Source organism: Arvicola amphibius, chromosome 5, assembly GCF_903992535.2.
Source record: "Arvicola amphibius chromosome 5, mArvAmp1.2, whole genome shotgun sequence".
In the NCBI taxonomy this organism is placed as follows: Eukaryota; Metazoa; Chordata; class Mammalia; order Rodentia; family Cricetidae; genus Arvicola; species Arvicola amphibius.
Genome location: NC_052051.1, coordinates 83,731,786 through 83,750,051, shown reverse-complemented (window position 1 = coordinate 83,750,051; position 18,266 = coordinate 83,731,786). Strand labels below are relative to the sequence as shown.

Here is an 18,266-nt window from a genome sequence, read left to right as displayed (position 1 = left end):
GATTATGACATCATTAAGGTTTGGTTTTAGTTTGGGTATTTTTTTTGTTTAGTTTTATATTTTTTGTTCTTGAGATACAGTCTCTTTATGTATCCCTGGCTATCCTTGAACTCTTCTGTGTAGACCAGGCTTACCTCAAACTCAGAGTCTCCGGCTTCAGTCTCCCAAGTGCTGGGATTAAAAGTGTGTGACATCACACCTGGCTTAAAGTTTTGACAGAATGAATAAGAATATGAATTTTGGATCTTGTATCCTTCCCACTCCTGAACTACTACTACAGGATGCTCTTCTGGTACTTGAGTGAGTTGTTTATAACTGGACAGTGTCAGAATTCATTGACGTGCCATTCAAGGCGGCAAGTGTTTTGTTCTGTTTTCTTAACCCTAGGCTTAATATTTTAATGTCCTTTACTTTTGTGTAATTCACTTGATTTGAGAAATTAGATTTTTCTTTTCAATTTGTAAATCTATTGTACAATTGAAAGTCAATATTAAAATATAAATATTCACAATGTTAGCTTAATTCTTAAACAGTTTGAAGTCTCTAACATAGAATTTCTTTAGGAGATGACGTAAAAATTCCCATAGATTCAGAAAACAAAATATGTTTATTATTATTCCATAATATTTGCCCAGATTAGCCAGGCAGTAGTGGCACATGCCTTTAATTGAGCACTCTGGAGGCAGAGGCCAGCCTGGTTCAAAGAATGAGTTCCAGGACAGCCAAAGCTACACAGAGAAACCCTGTCTCAGAAACACACACACACACACACACACACACCCAAATTGCCCAGGTTATTATGTTGCCTAACCGAGTACAGGATTTTTTCTTCCAATTTTGTGTTTTATTTTTGCACCTTTTTTGAAGTCTTCAGTACAAACAGCACTATCTTCTGTCTCAGAGAAGATAGTCAGATATGTGCACGAGGCCTCAGGAGAAACCTCCGTTGTTCACCTCACCCCACAGCTGTACTTGATATTTTTGCCAATTCTGTTCCCAATACAGAACAACGTTCGAGCTGCTGCCCTAGCAACAGTGAATGCTTGGGCAGAACAGACTGGCATGAAGGAGTGGTTGGAGGGAGAAGATCTTTCTGAAGAACTCAAAAAGGAAAATCCTTTCTTGAGGCAAGAGGTTAGTACCATAAGTAATTTATGTATTTTACTCTTACCTTTTACCTCCTTAAATGGCCTCCATAATAACTATGTATTCATGGTTAAAACAACCTTTCTGAGGGGAGGTGGGAGTTTGAAACAGGGTGTCTCTATGTATCCCTGGTTGTCCTGGAACTCACTCTGTAAACCAGGCTGGCCTTGAACTCAAGAAAGAGTTCTACCTGCCTCCGCCTCACTGGTATTAAAAAGGTATGTGCTACTATGCCCAATTTAACAAATTTATTTTATAGCTAACAATGGTAGGTTACTCGTGTAGTCCTGGTACTTAAGAGGCTAAGGCAAGAGGAATCAGCACAGGTTTGAGGCCAGATTGGTCTTCATGATGAATTCCAGGATAACATGGGCTATCATATGAGAACCAGTCTCTGGAATGGGGGCAGGGAACTGAAGCATAAACTTATTATAAAAGTAAATGAAAATGATACCAAATTCCTAGAGCTGTCTGCATTGTTTTGTTTTTTAATTCATTCTCCTTGTGTGTGCACATGTGGAGGCCAGCAGTCACTCTCCCATCTTTTTTTTCCTGGAGGCAGGAATTGAGATTGGATCTCTGTATGTAATCTTCACTGTCCTGGAGCTAGATATGTAGACCAAGCTGACCTCAAACTCACCAAAACCAACCAGCTCCTGCCTCCTGAGTGCTAGGGTTAAAGACTTGTTCCACTCCTAATACTGAAGAAAAAAATAATTCACTGTCTGAGACTAACAAATTAAGCCTGACATTAATAATAGTATTTAATCACTTGACAGTATTTGACTTGTCTTTTTTCTTTGGGCAGCTTCTAGGCTGGCTGGCTGAGAAACTACCTACCCTTCGTTCCACTCCCCCAGACCTCACCCTTTGTGTCCCTCATCTGTATTCTTGTCTGGAAGATCGAAATGGAGATGTGCGAAAGAAGGCGCAAGATGCTTTGCCATTCTTCATGATGCATTTAGGATATGAAAAGATGGCCAAGGCGACTGGGAGACTAAAGGTGCTCGTTCTTGTGGTCATACCATCTACCATGGGACTCAATGTGAAATTCTTTTTTGTTGTTGTTTTGTTTTGTTTTTGGAGACAGAATTTCTCTGTGTAACAGCTCATTCTGTCCTGAAGCTTGATTTTACAGCAGGTTGGCCTTTAACTCCCAGAGATCCATCCAGCTTTAATCTGAAATTCTAATGAGAGCAAAAATAAAATGCTTAGCAGTGTAGATGTGAAGAGTCTGATGACTTACAGGAGTGCAGATTGTTACCTTCTAGAATGGTAGTTGTTGTGTGTGACTTCATAATGTATGCTACTTTTGTGCTTTGTGCTGGCTCCTTTACTACATTGGTAAACCAAAAGTAGGAGCTCAGGTGTTTATTTGGTAGCAGACCTGTTAATAGTCTCAGTATGAATATATCGTTGTGTCAACTTTGATTTGCTTTGTCTTTCTAGCCAACTTCTAAAGATCAGGTACTGGCTATGCTAGAAAAGGCCAAAGCTAACATGCCATCCAAGCCTGCTGCACCTGCTAAGACAATGTCCAAACCAATGGGAGGGTCAGCTCCAGCCAAATGCCAGCCTACACCAGGTAATAATAACTTTGACAATAACTTGAAGGACCCCAAAACACAGCCAGCCTGTTAGTTAATCTTTTCATTTCATTTCCTTGCCTCTTCCTCCAGATATTTGTCAAGTACTTATGTGAGAAACTGTGCTGAAGGTGTGTGGATTGTTTTTTCTGGGCCATAAAGATATTTGGTAGAGTAGTTCACATACTGCTTTCAAGAATTCTTCCATGGCTATTTTCTGTCATTGGACATTCTATTTTATTCAGAAGTTGGGAACATCTAGCTTAATGCACTTTAACAACAGGAAACCTGGGAGGTTAATGTTTTTTTTTTTTTCACAAGCTCTAGCCAGTTTTAAATTCTGCTTAGTCACACGTGAGTGCAGAACACTCGACTTATCAGAGGTTGAACCTGGAGCTCATGCTAAATTCTCATTCTACCACTAATCTATATCCGGGGTCAAAATTTATCTTATAATCCTGTTTTTTGTTTTGTTTTGTCTCAAGACAGGGTTTCTCTGTTTAGCTTTGTCCTAAAACTCAATCCATAGAACAAGACTGACTTTGAACTCGAAGAGATCTGCCTGCTTCTGCTTCCCAAGTGCTGGGATTAATAATCCTGATATTAAAATTTGATAATATAGCTGAGTGATTGTGGTACATGCCTTTATTTAATCCCAGCACTTGGGAGGTAGAGACATGCAGATATCTGTGAGTTCAAAGCCAGTCTTGTCTACAGAGCAAGTTCCAGGGCAGCCAGAGCTACACAGAGAAGCCCTGTCTCAAAAAATCAAAAAGTAATAATAATTTTTTTTTTTTAAAAAAAGGTCTATTTATAATCTGTAACCACTTGTTTTCTAGATTTCTTGCTTTAACAGAATAATTTCTTTCTGCTTAGTGGGGTAGAACTGGCTGGTGCTGTGGAGTCAGCAGTTTTCCATCATGCACACTTGTGGTCAAGTGCTTATCAGGGTTAGCATTAATTGGAGTCTTGTTTTGAAGATAATTTCAGTGATGGCAGCTCCTACATTTAAAGAAAAATAATCTGGTAAAAAAGTATTGTGTGTTATTTTTAATATAATTTTCAAAATTAAAGTTTAAATATTGTTAAGGTAGAGGCAGACTCGTTGAATTAATCTTGAAACATACTTGAGAATTTTTTCCAAAAATTACTTGAAAATTTCTTTCTTTTCTTTTTTTGTTTTGTTTTGTTTTGTTTGTTTTTGAGATGGGGTCTTCATGTAACTCTTAACTGTCCTAAAACCCCGAATGTGGATTAGACTCTTGGTGAGTTTGCTAACCCAGCTAACTACTTAGCAGTGTCTAGCACTGTGAATATTAGTTAACAAGGAGTAAACTTCCAGCTAACTTCCAGCATGCTTTCTTTTTATCTTGCATCTGAATAGTGTTTCCACCCATAGGGTTTTATGATCTAATCTAGCTCTTAGGCTGCCAAGAACAATGGCAATTTCCTGTTTGTTTGTTTGTTTGTTTGTTTTAGGTTAACTTGCGGCTTCTAGGAATAACTACTCACTCAAGCAGAGTACCTCAAACTTCTATTATTGCCTTTTGTTTTTAATTTCTTAATTAGCTTACCAAATAACAAGTTATTCTTAGGGTTTTTCCCCAAATATTCTTAGTTTTGATCCCCTTACTTTCTTTAACAATGTAGATCGTATTCTCAAATGTGCAGCCAGTCTCCTTGCCTCTATCTCCCAAGTACTAGAACAATGAGCATGTGCCACTATGCCCAACCTTTAAAGAGATACTTGAAGAGAAAAAAAGGACTAGGGGGAAAAATCTTTAAATGCTTTATATATTGATACATTTAAGACTACAGAGGTTTTTTTTTAATCATTATGTGTTTAATGTACCTAGGATAAGTGATATTAATTTAACATAGTACATACTTTCCACCCCCAAAGCCCCTGTTGAAGATTCTGTTTCCAGCACCTTAGAAGCTAAGCCCGACCTGAAAAAGGCTAAAGCTCCAGGAGTCTCTTCCAAAGCAAAGGTGCGTTAACTCTGCATACTTACATAAAGTTCTTTTGTCTTAATTTCATACACTGAGTCACTCAATATGAAAGAACATCACTGCTCTTGATAATAGGAAATTTAGTATTTATAGAAGTTTCTGTGACTTTTGTTTGTTTGATTGGTTTCCCTGAAACTGGAGTTACAGGCAGTTATAAGCTGCCATGTGGTTGCTGGGAGTTGAACCCTGGTCCTCTGGAAGAACATCCAGTGCTCTTAACTGCTGAGCCATCTCTCCAGCCCCAAATTCTATAATTATTTTAAAAACATATAAAATACTTTTATATAAATGATCTAGGTTTTTGTTTGTTTGCTTGTTTGTTTTTTGACTGAATGATGTCAGTGCTAAAAAAAAATTCTGGAACTTTTGCTACATTTATAAGGATTTCATCAGTAAGATTCAAGTTGTACCTTACATATCTTTACTATTCATTATTTTTCTTACATAAAATATTTTAGTCATATTACATTTGAAAACTAAGTATTTAAAATATCTGTAGCAATTTAGAAACTGATTTAGTACCTCAGTACTGTATAGTATTACTATACATATATGTATATATACTATACATATATACATATATGCAGTAATATAGTATAATATAGTGCTGTAGTACTCACTACAGTAGAGATACATTAAAGAAACTGATTCAGTGCCTTAGTATTGTATAGTATAGTGGTGCTGTAGTACTCGCTACAATAGAGATACATTAAAGAAACTGATTCAGTACCTTAGTATGGTATAGTATAGTAGTGCTGTAGTACTCGCTACAGTAGAGATACTTTTTTTTTGGTTTTTTTCCGAGACAGGGTTTCTCTGTGGTTTTGGAGCCTATCTTGGAACTAGTTCTTGTAGACCAGGCTGGTCTTGAACTCACAGAGATCCGCCTGCCTCTGCCTCCCGAGTGCTGGGATTAAAGGCGTGTGCCACCACCGCCCGGCTCAGTAGAGATACATGAAACAAACTGGTTCAGTACCTTGGTATTGTATAGTATAGTAATGCTGTAGTACTCGCTACAATAGAGATTCATTAAAGAAACTGATTCAGTACCTTACCAGTGTATAATATAGTAATGCTGTAGTACTCATTACAGTAGAGATACATTAAAGAAAGATACTAAGAGAAAAAATAGAATTTTCTCAACTAAATGCCATTCATTCAAATGGCATTAATATTAAATATATAAACAGTTTTGAAGAGCTGGGTGGTAGTCAGACCTTGAAGCCCAGGTCTCGGAAGGCAGAGGCAGGCAGATCTCTTTGAGTTTGAGGCCAACCTGGTCTACAGAGCTAGTTCCAGGACAGCCAGGACTACACAGGGAAGCACTCTCTTGAAAACCAAAACAAACAAACAAAAAAACTATTCAAGATTTCAAGGAAGAAAACTAAAAATTGTCTGTGACCCAGACTAAATGGAATTAATAGCAATTTTTCCAAATATATATATATATATATATATATCTAACAATGAATCATATAATATAATTTAAAACATTTATAGAACACATATAATCAAAGTCTAAGGCTGAGGTGGAAGGTGTGTGAGTTGAAGACCAGCCTGGTCTATGTAGCAGAACTCTGTCTCATTCAAAAGCATATTACATGATATATTGGTGACTATAAGGTAGTAGAATATAAGGTAGAATGGTTTCTTTGGTTTCTGTAATGCTCTTTTGATAGGCAACGGCCTATTTTCATCAGACTTGGCCCATCTAGTCAATATTCTCTTAACTCGGTTGTAGAGTGCACAAGGGAAGAAAGCGGCAAGCAAAACTACCTTAAAGGACGATGACGAAAAATCTGGACCTATTTTTATTGTTGTTCCAAATGGAAAGGAGCAAAGAATGAGAGATGAGAAAGGATTAAAGGTAAGGAAGTGATAAGAATCTTTGGGAGTTTTTACTTGTTTTTATCTTGTTGATCAAAAAGTTTTTCAGGCTGGATGGTAGTGGTGCCTTTAACACTCACACTGGGAACCAGAAGCAGGTGAATATCTGTGAGTTCAAGGTCAGCCTTATCTACAGGGTGAGTTCCAGGACAGCCAGGGCTACACAGAAATCTTGTCTCAAAACAAAACAAACAACAACAACAACAAAGGTTTTCAGGCTGGGAGTGGTGGCATATACTTCTAATATAAGCAAAGGCAGACAGATCTCTATAAATTTGAGTTCAGGCTTCTGTGACTTTGAGGCCAACCTGGTTATAGCAGGCCAGCCAGAGTGTGTATCTACCTATCTATCTATCTATCTATCTATCTATCTATCTATCTATCTATCTATCTATCTATATCTATATATCTCTATATCTATTGAGAGAGAGAGAGAGAGAGAGAGAGAGAGAGAGAGAGAGAGAGAGAGAGAGAGAGAGAGAGAGCGCACCTTTAATCCCAGCACCTGGGAGGCAGAGGCAGGCAGATCTCTGAGTTCTAGGCCAGCCTGGTCTACAAAGCGAGAACCAAAACAGGCTCCAAAACTACACAGAAAAAAACCTATCTTGAAAAGCCCCCCCCAGCCGGGCAGTGGTGGCGCACGCCTTTAATCCCAGCACTCGGGAGGCAGAGGCAGGCGGATCTCTGTGAGTTCGAGGCCAGCCTGGTCTACAAGAGCTAGTTCCAGGACAGGCTCCAAAGCTACAGAGAAACCCTGTCTCGAAAAACCAAAAAAAAAAAAAAAAGAAAAAGAAAAAGAAAAGCTCCCCCCAAAAAATTGTTCTTTTCTTTCTTTTTTTCCCAAAATGGGCTTGGTAGCACATGACTATAATCCCAACACTGAAGAGGCTGAAGAGGCAAGATTGTAAAATTAAAATTTATTTATTTTATTTTTGTTTTTATTTTATTTATTTATTTAGCTTTTTCGAGACAGGGTTTCTCTGTAGCTTTGGAGCCTGTCTTGAAACTCACTTTGTAGATCAGGCTGGCCTCGAACTCAGAGATATGCCCGCCTCTGCCTCTCGAGTGCTGGGATTAAAGGCATGCGCCACCACCACCTGGTACAAGTTTCTTCTTAAAGTCGACATTCATTATTTCTTTATTTATGTTGGTTCTTTGAAAATGTCATGCTAAGTATACTGATCTTATCTTCTACTTCTTCCTCCTTTAATCCCATCAGGTAGATCTTTGCATTCCAGAACCACCAAGTCTACGTAGAGAATTCTTGTCTCAAAAACAAACAAAAAATTACTTCATTATTTGGGAGGAGGGTATGCATACATTTGCATGTTCACATTTACTCATGAACCCATGTTTTGATTATTTCTAATCTTTTACATTACAAACTAGTCTCATAAACATGTTACAGAAGCTGAAGAAATAGCTTAGTAGTTCAAAAGAACATACTGCTCTTGTACAAGACCCAAATTTGATTTCCAGCACTGTCAGGTGTATCACAAGCACCTGTAACTCCAGCTCCATGGTGTCAGATGCCTCTACCTCCATGGATACATACATATACCCACACAGAGGTACATATAATTTTAAAAATAAATTTTTAAAAATATATTTGAAGGCTAGGCGGCAGTGGTACATGGCTTTAATTCCAGCACTCAGGAGGTAGCAGCAGGTGGAGCTCAAGTGAGTTGAGGACAGCCTGGTCTACAAAGTGAGTTCCAGGACAGGCAGGGCTGTTATTCCACAGAGAAACCCTATCTCCAAAAACAAAACAAAAAATTATGCTAACTGTGTTTATTCTGCCACACAATTATAGCATTTATTTATTTCCTGTTGTTGTTGTTTTTATAATTTGATGAGGTTGCTGCCTCCCCCCCCCCCCCCCCCCCCCAAATTGGTACAGGACATAGCCAGGCCTCCAAGTTCTCAGCTTATGGGAGATTTATTACCTCAGAGGGACAAACAGGTGGGGAGGCTGCCTCTGGATTGGGCAAAGGAAGAGAGCAATACAGCAGCAGGTGTTTTTTGTAGGAGTGGGTTTTTAAGCAAAAAAGGGGAAGTCTATCTAGAGTCAGTTGCTAAGTCCTGATTGGATGGGTTAGTCAAATAATGAATTTTGATTGTTTGTACCTTGGTATTTTGTCTTAGAAATGAATCATTGGCCAAATGAGGGACTGGGCCTTGGGGGCTAGCTTTAGGAATGTAGTCTGATGGTTTACAAATAAGGGACTGGGCCTTGGGGCTAGCTGTAGGAATGTAGTCTGATGGTTCAGCAAGGAAGAGAAGAGTTGCACTGGCAGCATAGCCCAGAAAGCCCGCATTTTAAAATGGCCACAGCTTTTTTCGTGTTACAGCACTCTGCCAGGAGACAGCAAGAAGCTGTGTTAAACTCTGTATTTGTGTGTCTAGAATTCCTTTTCAAACTCTCTCAGGTTTTAAGTGGATTTAGCTGGCCTTCTGGTTGCCAATTTGTTGCAGGAAAAGACCGTTTGTTCATCCCAGCCGCCTAGAACCGAAATAATCACACAGAAACTGTATTAATTAATACAGCTTGGCCCATTAGCTCTAGCTTCTTATTGGCTATCTCTTACATCTTAATTTAACGCATCTTTATTAATTTGTGCGTCACCACGAGGTCATGGCCTACCAGCAAAGTTTCAGTATGTCTATCTCTGGTGGCTCCCCTCTGACTCCACCCTGCTTCCTCCCAGCATTCCGTCCAGTCCTCCTCACCTACATAAGTTCTGCCCTATCAACAGGCCAAGGCAGTTTCTTTATTCATTATTGGTAATCACAGCACACAGGGGAATCCCACATCACAGAAGGGTAAAGAACAAAACCCATTGGCTCCGTGTTTGCCATGATTGGGCCTGTGAGAGCCTTTACACCATCATCTCATCATCATCATTGTTAGCAAGTCTCACTATCTAGACCTGGTCTGAAAATTGCTAAAATACACCAGACCAGGCTGGCTACTAGGGATTAAAAAACAAGCAAACACGATGCTTAGCAACATTTTTTTTAATACTAAGACTTATTCAAAATTGTTTTCTTGTAAGATTTCCAGGATTATGAGTTTTCAGAAGTGTAACACCTTAGGTTATATTTTGTATTCATATTTAATTACAAATGAATCTTATTTAACTAAAAAGTATCTTAGAGCCAAGCAGGGTGATACATGCTTTATAACACACTATAGCATTTGGGAGGTTTAGCAGCAGGAACTCTACCTTGAGGTCAGCCTGGTCTAAAGAGCATCACAGTCTCCAAAAAAGTAAGCAACAAGGAGCTATAGAGGTGGTCCAGCAATTAAAAGCACTTGCTATTTATCCAGAGGACTAGGATTTGATTCCTAGCACCCACATGGCTGCTTACAACTGTCGCTGTATCTCTAGCTCCAAGGAATCCAATGCCTTCTTCTGGCCTCCAAAGGCATCAGGCATGGATGTGATACACAGACATATACATACATATACATACTGTCACAACACAAAAGTAAACAGTAAAAGAAATGGTAATTCAAAAAATATGTGCCAAGACTTAGCAGGCTAAGACAGGAAGATTACTGTGAATTCAAGGCCAGCCTGCTGTCCATATTCAGTGTCAGAACAGTCAATACTAAATGAAATGGCAAGACCCTGTTTTGGGGGGAGAGGAGGCAAGGGACAGGCTAAAAAGCAAACAAGTATCACATTAAGTTGGGTCCTTCAGCTGTACCAGGTAGCTCAACATTGTTACAGTTGAATTGTTTACACTCACTGCCTTCCTCTTTCCCGTCAGGTGCTGAAGTGGAATTTTACTACCCCACGGGATGAATACATTGAACAGCTGAAGACTCAGATGTCCAGCTGCGTGGCTAAATGGTTACAAGATGAGATGTTTCACTCAGAGTTTCAGCATCACAATAAAGCCCTGGCTGTCATGGTTGATGTAAGTCTTCAAATAGATAACTATCTATCTGGCTCAGGAATATGAAAATACGAAGTACTATGTGAAATGTTCAAGTTGGAATGCCCTGAGGAAGAAGTAGAATACACCATGTTTCCTGGATAGCTATCTTAATTGATAGAATAAATGATAGTGTATTTGGGAGATCTTTTTGAAGGTCTGAATAAAAATATTTTATTTTCTTTTGGGTACCAGTACAATTTAAGAAATGGTGGGTCTAATATAATTTAAATTTACATACAGTCTTACCTGTGGGATTTTTACTTTTATCTTAAGCACTTGGAGAGTGAAAAAGAAGGTGTCATTGGTTGCCTGGATCTTATCTTAAAATGGCTTACCCTCCGGTTTTTCGACACCAATACAAGCGTCCTAATGAAAGCACTGGAATATTTAAAATTGCTCTTTACCCTGCTAAGTGATGAAGAGTATCATCTTACTGAGAATGAAGCATCTTCCTTTATCCCCTATCTCATCCTCAAGGTAATGAATTCTCATTCTATAAGACAACTTGAGTTCTGAGTTAACTTTAGTTTTTACATATTCTCTTGTTTATTGTATAATGGTACCTCCTTTCAACTCACCCTTAAGTGAGTTCAAAATACAGTAATGCATGAAATAACCATCACACTCAGAAAAGGTCTTTATTATTTCTTGTTGACCAGGTCGGAGAACCAAAGGATGTCATTCGTAAAGATGTCCGTGCCATCCTGAACCGGATGTGCCTTGTCTATCCAGCCAGCAAGATGTTCCCCTTCATCATGGAAGGAACCAAATCAAAAAACTCTAAGCAGAGAGCAGGTGAAGCAAAGCATCTGTCTGTCCACCTATCTTTATAGAGTTGCTGAGAGCTAATCTCAGAGCCTCAGACATGCTAGATGAGTGCTATTGTCTGAGGCACTAAGTTCTGTGGCTTTAGCCCTCCCAGATTAAAGTTAAGGTACAAGTCTTTGAGTAAGTGATTCTCAACAATCGTTTATAAATAAGCAATGGAATTTGTTTAGTGTCTGTGTAGCTGCTTCCAGCTTTCTTATTCATACTGTGAGAGTGATGAGGTGCACATTGGTGGAGCTATAGTATCAGGTGATACAGGCACCACTCAGTACCACACTGGTGACAAAATCAAGTGCACAGGGGCCATCTGACTCACAGGTATAACCTATCATGGACATTTATAACACCATTGTTTCATTGGTATGTGACAGTGTAAAGGAAAAAGAAATTAGAAAGAACCAGAATAAGATTTTAGCACTATATGTGTGCCTAAAGTTTGTAGAAACCTATATACCAAACATTTTTAGGTCTCATTAATCTAGTCTTTCTTCCTCAATAGAGTGCCTGGAAGAACTAGGTTGCCTAGTTGAGTCCTATGGTATGAATGTTTGTCAGCCAACCCCAGGAAAAGCCTTAAAGGAAATAGCTATTCACATAGGAGACCGAGACAATGCTGTGCGGAATGCTGCCCTCAACACCATTGTAACAGTATACAACGTACATGGAGATCAGGTGTTCAAGCTGATCGGAAATGTGAGTGACATTTCTATATGCCTTGTCAGTATGCTGTGAAAGGTATTCCAAGATTTCTTAGTTGCTGAGATTTCTGCCATCTCAACTCCACCTGAGTTTTAGCAGTTATAAAAGCAGTTATAAACTTAGCCTCTCACGATACCCAGAATCCAGTTACATGTTTTGGGTATTTTCATTTGATGTTGGATATTTCTGCTGGGCTTAACTTTAAAAAAAATCACCTTTTTTTTTTTTTTTTTTTTTTTAATTTACAGGGGTTTGCGTAAGACATGAGAACTATTTTTGAATCAAGAAATCTGAGCTAGCCTGGATTTTAAATTTTGTATGGCAGTCTGCTCTGTGAATTTTTTTGTTTGTTTTTTAATGTACTTTGTTTATAGTTAACAAGTCGAATCGTGGGAACAACGTTGGATAAAGGATCAGAGTCTCAACCTTCAGCCATGTGCTTCTTTTCCAGGCACATTAGTTCCCAGTCATTATTATTGGCTTAACCTTAGCACTTTGCTCTGGTAAAGTGTAAACGGGGGCTGCTTGTTTGTTTCCCTGCTGCCCAGACACAAATAATCACACAGAAACTGTTTGGCCAATAGCTTAAGCATATTTCTAGCTAGCTCTTTTATCATTATCATTATCATCATTATCATCATCATCATCATCATCATCGTCGTCATCATTATTATCATTGGTTTTTCGAGACAGGATTTCTCTGTAGTTTTGGAGCCTGTCCTGGAACTAGCTCTCATAGACCAGGTGGCCTCGAACTCAGAGATTCACCTGTCTCTACCTCCCAAGTGCTGGGATTAAAAGCATGTGCCACCACCACCCAACTCTAGCTAGCTCTTACATCTTAAATTAACCCATCCTATTATTTTATATTTTATCATGAGGCTCCTGGTTTACCAGTAAGGTTCCGGCATCTGTCTCCTTGTCAGCTACATGGCATCTCTTTGACTCTGCCTACTTTCTCCCAGCATTCAGTTTAATTGTCCTCCCAACCCCAGCTCTACTCTGCCCTGTTGTAGGACCAAGCAACTTCTTTATTCATTAACCAATAGATCAACACATATAGGATTTCCCACGTCATCAGTGCTCTAGTAGCACCATTGTTATACACTACACTTTAAATGGTTGTGTTTCCATTATCTGATGAAAAATACTATGACAAGTGAAGGACGTAAAACAGGTAGAAGTTTGCAAAGGACCAAAGGCAAAAAGTCTTACTTATAGACAGTTTTTTAATAGTGCAAAATAAAGAAACTTGATTAACTTTTTACTGGTTTTTTTCTTTTTTTAAGATAGTTTAATATATCTCAGGCCAGACTCAAACTCACAATGTAGCCAATGGATACATTGAACTTTTTTCTTTATTTATTTAGAGACAAGGTTACTCTGTGTAATAGTCCTTCAGCTCAACATTCTAACCAGGCTGACCTGGAACAGAGATCTTTCTCTTCCCTCACCTTCCACCCCTCAGTGCTGGGATTAAAGACTTGCATGACTAGCCTAAGACCTTGAACTTCTGGTCTGTCCCTATGTCCTGGTGATAAAATCACTGCTGTGTGTCTGTGTCACTGTTTTCAATGTGTATGATTCTCTGTGCGTGCTAGGCAAACATACTACAACTGAACAGCCATCACTACCCTAACTCTTTAGCTTTTTTATTATAGTTATTAATATTTCCTTTTGTGTCCTTTTCTTTCCTATGTTATTGCTATAGCTATGCAGATATTAATGGTAGTTAACTTACTCCTGTAGTGATTTGAGGCTAGTGAGATAATTCAGTGGGAAAGGTCATCTCACAGCAAACCTGCAGCCTCAAAGGAAAGAATCACCTCCCAAGATCCCCTCTAGCCTTTATATGAGTGCTGTGCTGTGTGTGTGTGTGAGCGTGCGCGCGCGCGCGCGCACACACACACACACACACACACACACACACTCAGACACCAAAAGAATAAATAAAAATGCATAGAAGCCCTTTTAGAAATGATGTAGTAGTGAGTCAGGCAGTGGTGGCTGGTGTTGCACCCCTTTAAGCCCAGCACTCTTGCACAGGACCTGAGTTTAGGTCCCAGACCCAGTGGTGTCCCACAATCATGTAACTCCAGGGTTTTTTGTTTGTTTGTTTGTTTTGGGTTTTTTTTTTTTTTTTTAAAGTTGGGATTAAAGTTCCTGGCTGTCCTGGAACTTGCTTTATAGACCAGGCTGACCTCAAACTCAGCCCTCCTGCCTCTGCCTCCCAAGTGTACCACTACACCCAGCTTTAACTCCAGTTCTAGAAGATCTGTGCCCAATTCTTGGCCTCTTGGCATCAGGCACGCATGTGGTGCACATAAGTATCTTCAAGAAGATGTTCATACATATAAAAAGATAAAATCTTAAAAATAAGCAAAACCAGCCTGGGCAGTAGTAGCACATGCCATTAATCCCAGCACTTGTGATTAAATCCAGCCTGGTGGTTATGAGGAAAGTGTCCATAAAAGAACATTGACACATAATTGAATGTCAGTTATGAAGAATAGTGAAGAGTAGATCTCTATGCAAGGGACCTGCCTATTAAGTGTTAGGTCCCAATCCATGTGAAGAAATTGAGAAGTATCATTCATAAGGAGGAGTCACAGGCAAACCAGAAAAGGGATGCCATGGGGAAGGGATGGAGGCAGAAATAGGAGATTGGTTAAATAAAAAAGGGAGTCAACATTTCTTTTTTTGTTTTGTTTTGTTTTTTGAGACTGGGTTTCTTTGTAACAGTCCTGACTGTCCCGGAACTCACTTTGTAGTCCACTCACTGAGACCCGCCTGCCTCTGCCCGCCTGCCAAGTGCTGTGATTAAAGGCGTGCGTCACCACCACCTAGCAGGAGTCACATTTCTTGAAATTAGAGCCGGGAGCTTGGCAGTGGTGGTCCACACCTTTAATCCCAACACTTGTCAGGCAGGGGTAGGGAGATCTCTGAGTTTGAGGCCAACCTGTTCTGCACAGCCCCAAGAACAGCCAAGGCCACACAGAGAAACCCTGTCTTGGAAAAAACAAACAAACAAAAACCCAAAGCAAAACCAACCCAGTACATTCTTTCTTCCCTTTTTTTTTTTTTTTTTTTTTTTTTTTTTGTTGTTGTTGTTGTTGTTGTTGTTTTCGGGACAGGGTTTCTCTGTGTAACAACAACTCTGGCTGTCTTGGAAATCAATTTGTAGACCATGCTGGCTCAAACTCAGATCTGCTTACCTCTCCCTCCCAGTGCTGGGGTAAAATACTTGTTCTCCCATACTGGGCTTGGAGTCCTTCAACTAGGACTTGTATTTTAGTAAGTGGGTGTGCTAATAGTTTGAATTTTTACAGCTTTCAGAGAAGGACATGAGCATGCTGGAGGAGAGAATAAAGCGGTCAGCAAAGAGACCCTCTGCTGTACCAGTGAAACAGGCTGAAGAGAAACCTCAGCGCGCACAGAATATAAACTCTAATGCCAACATGCTACGAAAGGGACCAGCTGAAGACATGTCCTCCAAACTGAAGTATGTGGATATAGATAGTTGTCTGCTCTACGGACTTAGCTTTGTGTGCGCAGAGCTTGTCCTGTAACATAGTCTGGAGTTTGTGTCACTGTCATGCATGGCAGAGTCTGGGTTAAATGTCTTATAAACAAATGTTTAATCTTTCATTCTTCATTGTCTTTGTCTTTGTCTCAAAACCACTTCTAAATGGTCTTGTGCCTTCTTTCACTGCTTTTCCGTGGACAGAATTATGTATCGCACTTATAGGATGTAAGTACTGCCTGCTAATTTCTCATTAGCAGGGCTCTTATATCTTTCTAACTTCTGACATGGATTCGTCCCCTCTGAAGAGTGCCTAGCTTTTACAACAGGGCAGCAGAAGGTGGCCATCAATATCAGGCCTTCCATGGAAGTCTTTTTATATTTGGTTGTGCTTACATTCCTGGTTTTTGTTTTTAGTTTTTTGTTGTTACTTGTTGTTGATGTTGTTGTTGTTGTTATTTTGGCTTTTTGAAACAGAGTCTATGTAGTCCTGGCTGTCTTGGAGCTATGTAGACCAGACTGGCCTTGAACTCACTTTGATCTGCCTGCCTCTGCTTCCCAGACTGCTGGGATTAAAAGTATACACCACCATTTCCAGCCCTAGTTCATGAGATAAGACTAAATAAGATGCATGCATCACAGAATTGGCTTAAGGGACTCAAAATACTGCCTTCTAAAAAAGACAGCATTATTTTAAGCTGTGCCTCAAGCATATTTTTAACCATTTTGAATTTGGAAATTTTGCATAACTATATAATACTGACCCTGTCCTATCACGAGTGACTTCTTTAAAAAGTAATGGCTATCTTTTAGAGTATATATTTAAAAAAAAGGAAATACCGCTAAAAACTGCCTAAGAGGCCTATGATTAGAACTTGAACATTGGCTAATTTTATGGTAAGGGTAGGGAACAACCCAGTCTACATTATTTTAATACTTTTGCTCATGGTAGTGGGTTTTGAGTCTATATAAGTATTTTCTTCTCCAAATGGAATAAAAATACAAGGTTTGTCAACCTTGGAAAATTAGAGATAATACACTTAGCCAGAAATGTAAGCACAGATTAAAGTTGCCAGCTGTCCAGGATAATCCTGAACCAGTGTTGTTACTTCAGGCACTTTCCTTATACTCAGGAATTTAAATACTTCAGAGGGGCTGAAACCAGAAGTTGAACATCTGTCTTGAAGCTTTAGAGCAGCTAGCGGTGCTAATATTATCTTTGTGTTAAGAAATCCCTCTTAGTTCAGGAGTCTCTTTTTGCTTCCTTTAGCCAAGCTCGAAGCATGAGTGGGCATCCCGAAGCATCGCAGATGGTTCGCCGAGAATTCCAGCTGGATTTGGATGAGATTGAGAATGACAATGGTACAGTCCGATGTGAAATGCCAGAGCTTGTCCAGCACAAACTTGATGACATCTTTGAACCTGTCCTTATTCCCGAACCTAAGTAAGTTCAGCCTCTTAGTTTAAATATGAACAGCCCATGATCATTAGAGTACATACCTGAAAAGAGCCCGCAGTTAAGACTTCCTAGAATTGATTACTACCTGCCTCATAGTGACATCATCACTGAAATCTGTCCCATAATTCTCACTAATTGAAATGTTTCGTAATACAAATTGAGTTTTTCCTTTTGATCTACTGTCTAGGATCCGGGCTGTTTCTCCACATTTTGATGACATGCACAGTAATACAGCATCTACTATTAATTTCATTATCTCCCAAGTAGCCAGTGGTGACATCAACACAAGTATCCAAGCTCTGACGCAGGTAAATGGAATATGTCCCATAATAGTGATTCCACTGATGGATGCAGAGACTTGTAAGATAATGGATTACTCACTAGTAGAGTCACGGTGCTAAAGCGTACAGGCAGGGTTCAGGGTTTTTTGTTGGTTTGGTTTGGTTTGGTTTGGTTTGGTTTTTTTGAGACAGGGTTTCACTGTGCAACAGCCATAGCTGTCCTGGAACTAGCAACTAGCTCTGTAGACCAGGCTGACCTCGAACTCACAGATCTGCCTCCCAAGTGCTGGGATTAAAGGAATGCACCATCACTACCTGGCAGTGTTCGGTATTTTCTTGATTTTTTTTTTTTTAAAGGACACAGGGCCTTCTTAGCCATCATTTGCCTCAGATCCCCTGGAGCTGGAGTTACAGACAATTGTGAACTACCATGCAGGTGCTGGGAATCAAACCCAGGTCCTCTGGAAGAAGAGCCAGTGTTCTCAATCCTGAGCTAGTTCTTCAGCCGCCCCCGCCAGAAGCTATATATGTAATATTTATTATTTTAATCATTTCTTACCTAACAGTCAGTTTTAGAGGTATAGATAGGGAAGAAGTAGTTTTGCGTCCACTGTGGTAACAATGGTTATGGGTGGAGAACCATATAAGCTCAGAGTAAGAAGGTAAAAGCCCAGTGGCTTATGAGGAAAGTGTTCATAAAAGAACGTTGACACATAATTGAACATCAGTTCCTAAGAACAGTGAAGAAATATACAAGGGGACTGCCTGTTAAGTGTTTGGACCCCAAGCAAAGTGAAGAATTAAGAAATGTATTTATAGGGTGGCGTCACAGCCAGACCAGAAAAGGGACGTCATCCGGAAGGACTGAAGGCAGAAACAGGAGATTGGTTAGATAC

At 39.6% G+C, this 18,266-nt stretch overlaps 1 protein-coding gene and 1 non-coding gene across 2 annotated transcripts in view; both read left to right on the top strand.

Annotated features, from left to right (window-relative positions):
* The window catches only part of Ckap5 (cytoskeleton associated protein 5), a 95,649-nt gene that overhangs the window by 67,132 nt on the left and 10,251 nt on the right, over positions 1–18,266 (top strand). Inside the window, 12 exon segments of the mRNA XM_038331140.2 lie at positions 1,006–1,134; positions 1,955–2,149; positions 2,596–2,731; positions 4,636–4,724; positions 6,487–6,612; positions 10,410–10,559; positions 10,854–11,057; positions 11,240–11,375; positions 11,908–12,101; positions 15,437–15,609; positions 16,901–17,074; positions 17,277–17,397. Of these exon segments, the coding sequence (XP_038187068.1) occupies positions 1,006–1,134; positions 1,955–2,149; positions 2,596–2,731; positions 4,636–4,724; positions 6,487–6,612; positions 10,410–10,559; positions 10,854–11,057; positions 11,240–11,375; positions 11,908–12,101; positions 15,437–15,609; positions 16,901–17,074; positions 17,277–17,397 (1,827 nt within the window).
* On the top strand, positions 11,615–11,725 carry LOC119815963. The gene has a single exon (XR_005285634.1). It is a non-coding gene; the product is annotated as a small nucleolar RNA SNORD67 (small nucleolar RNA).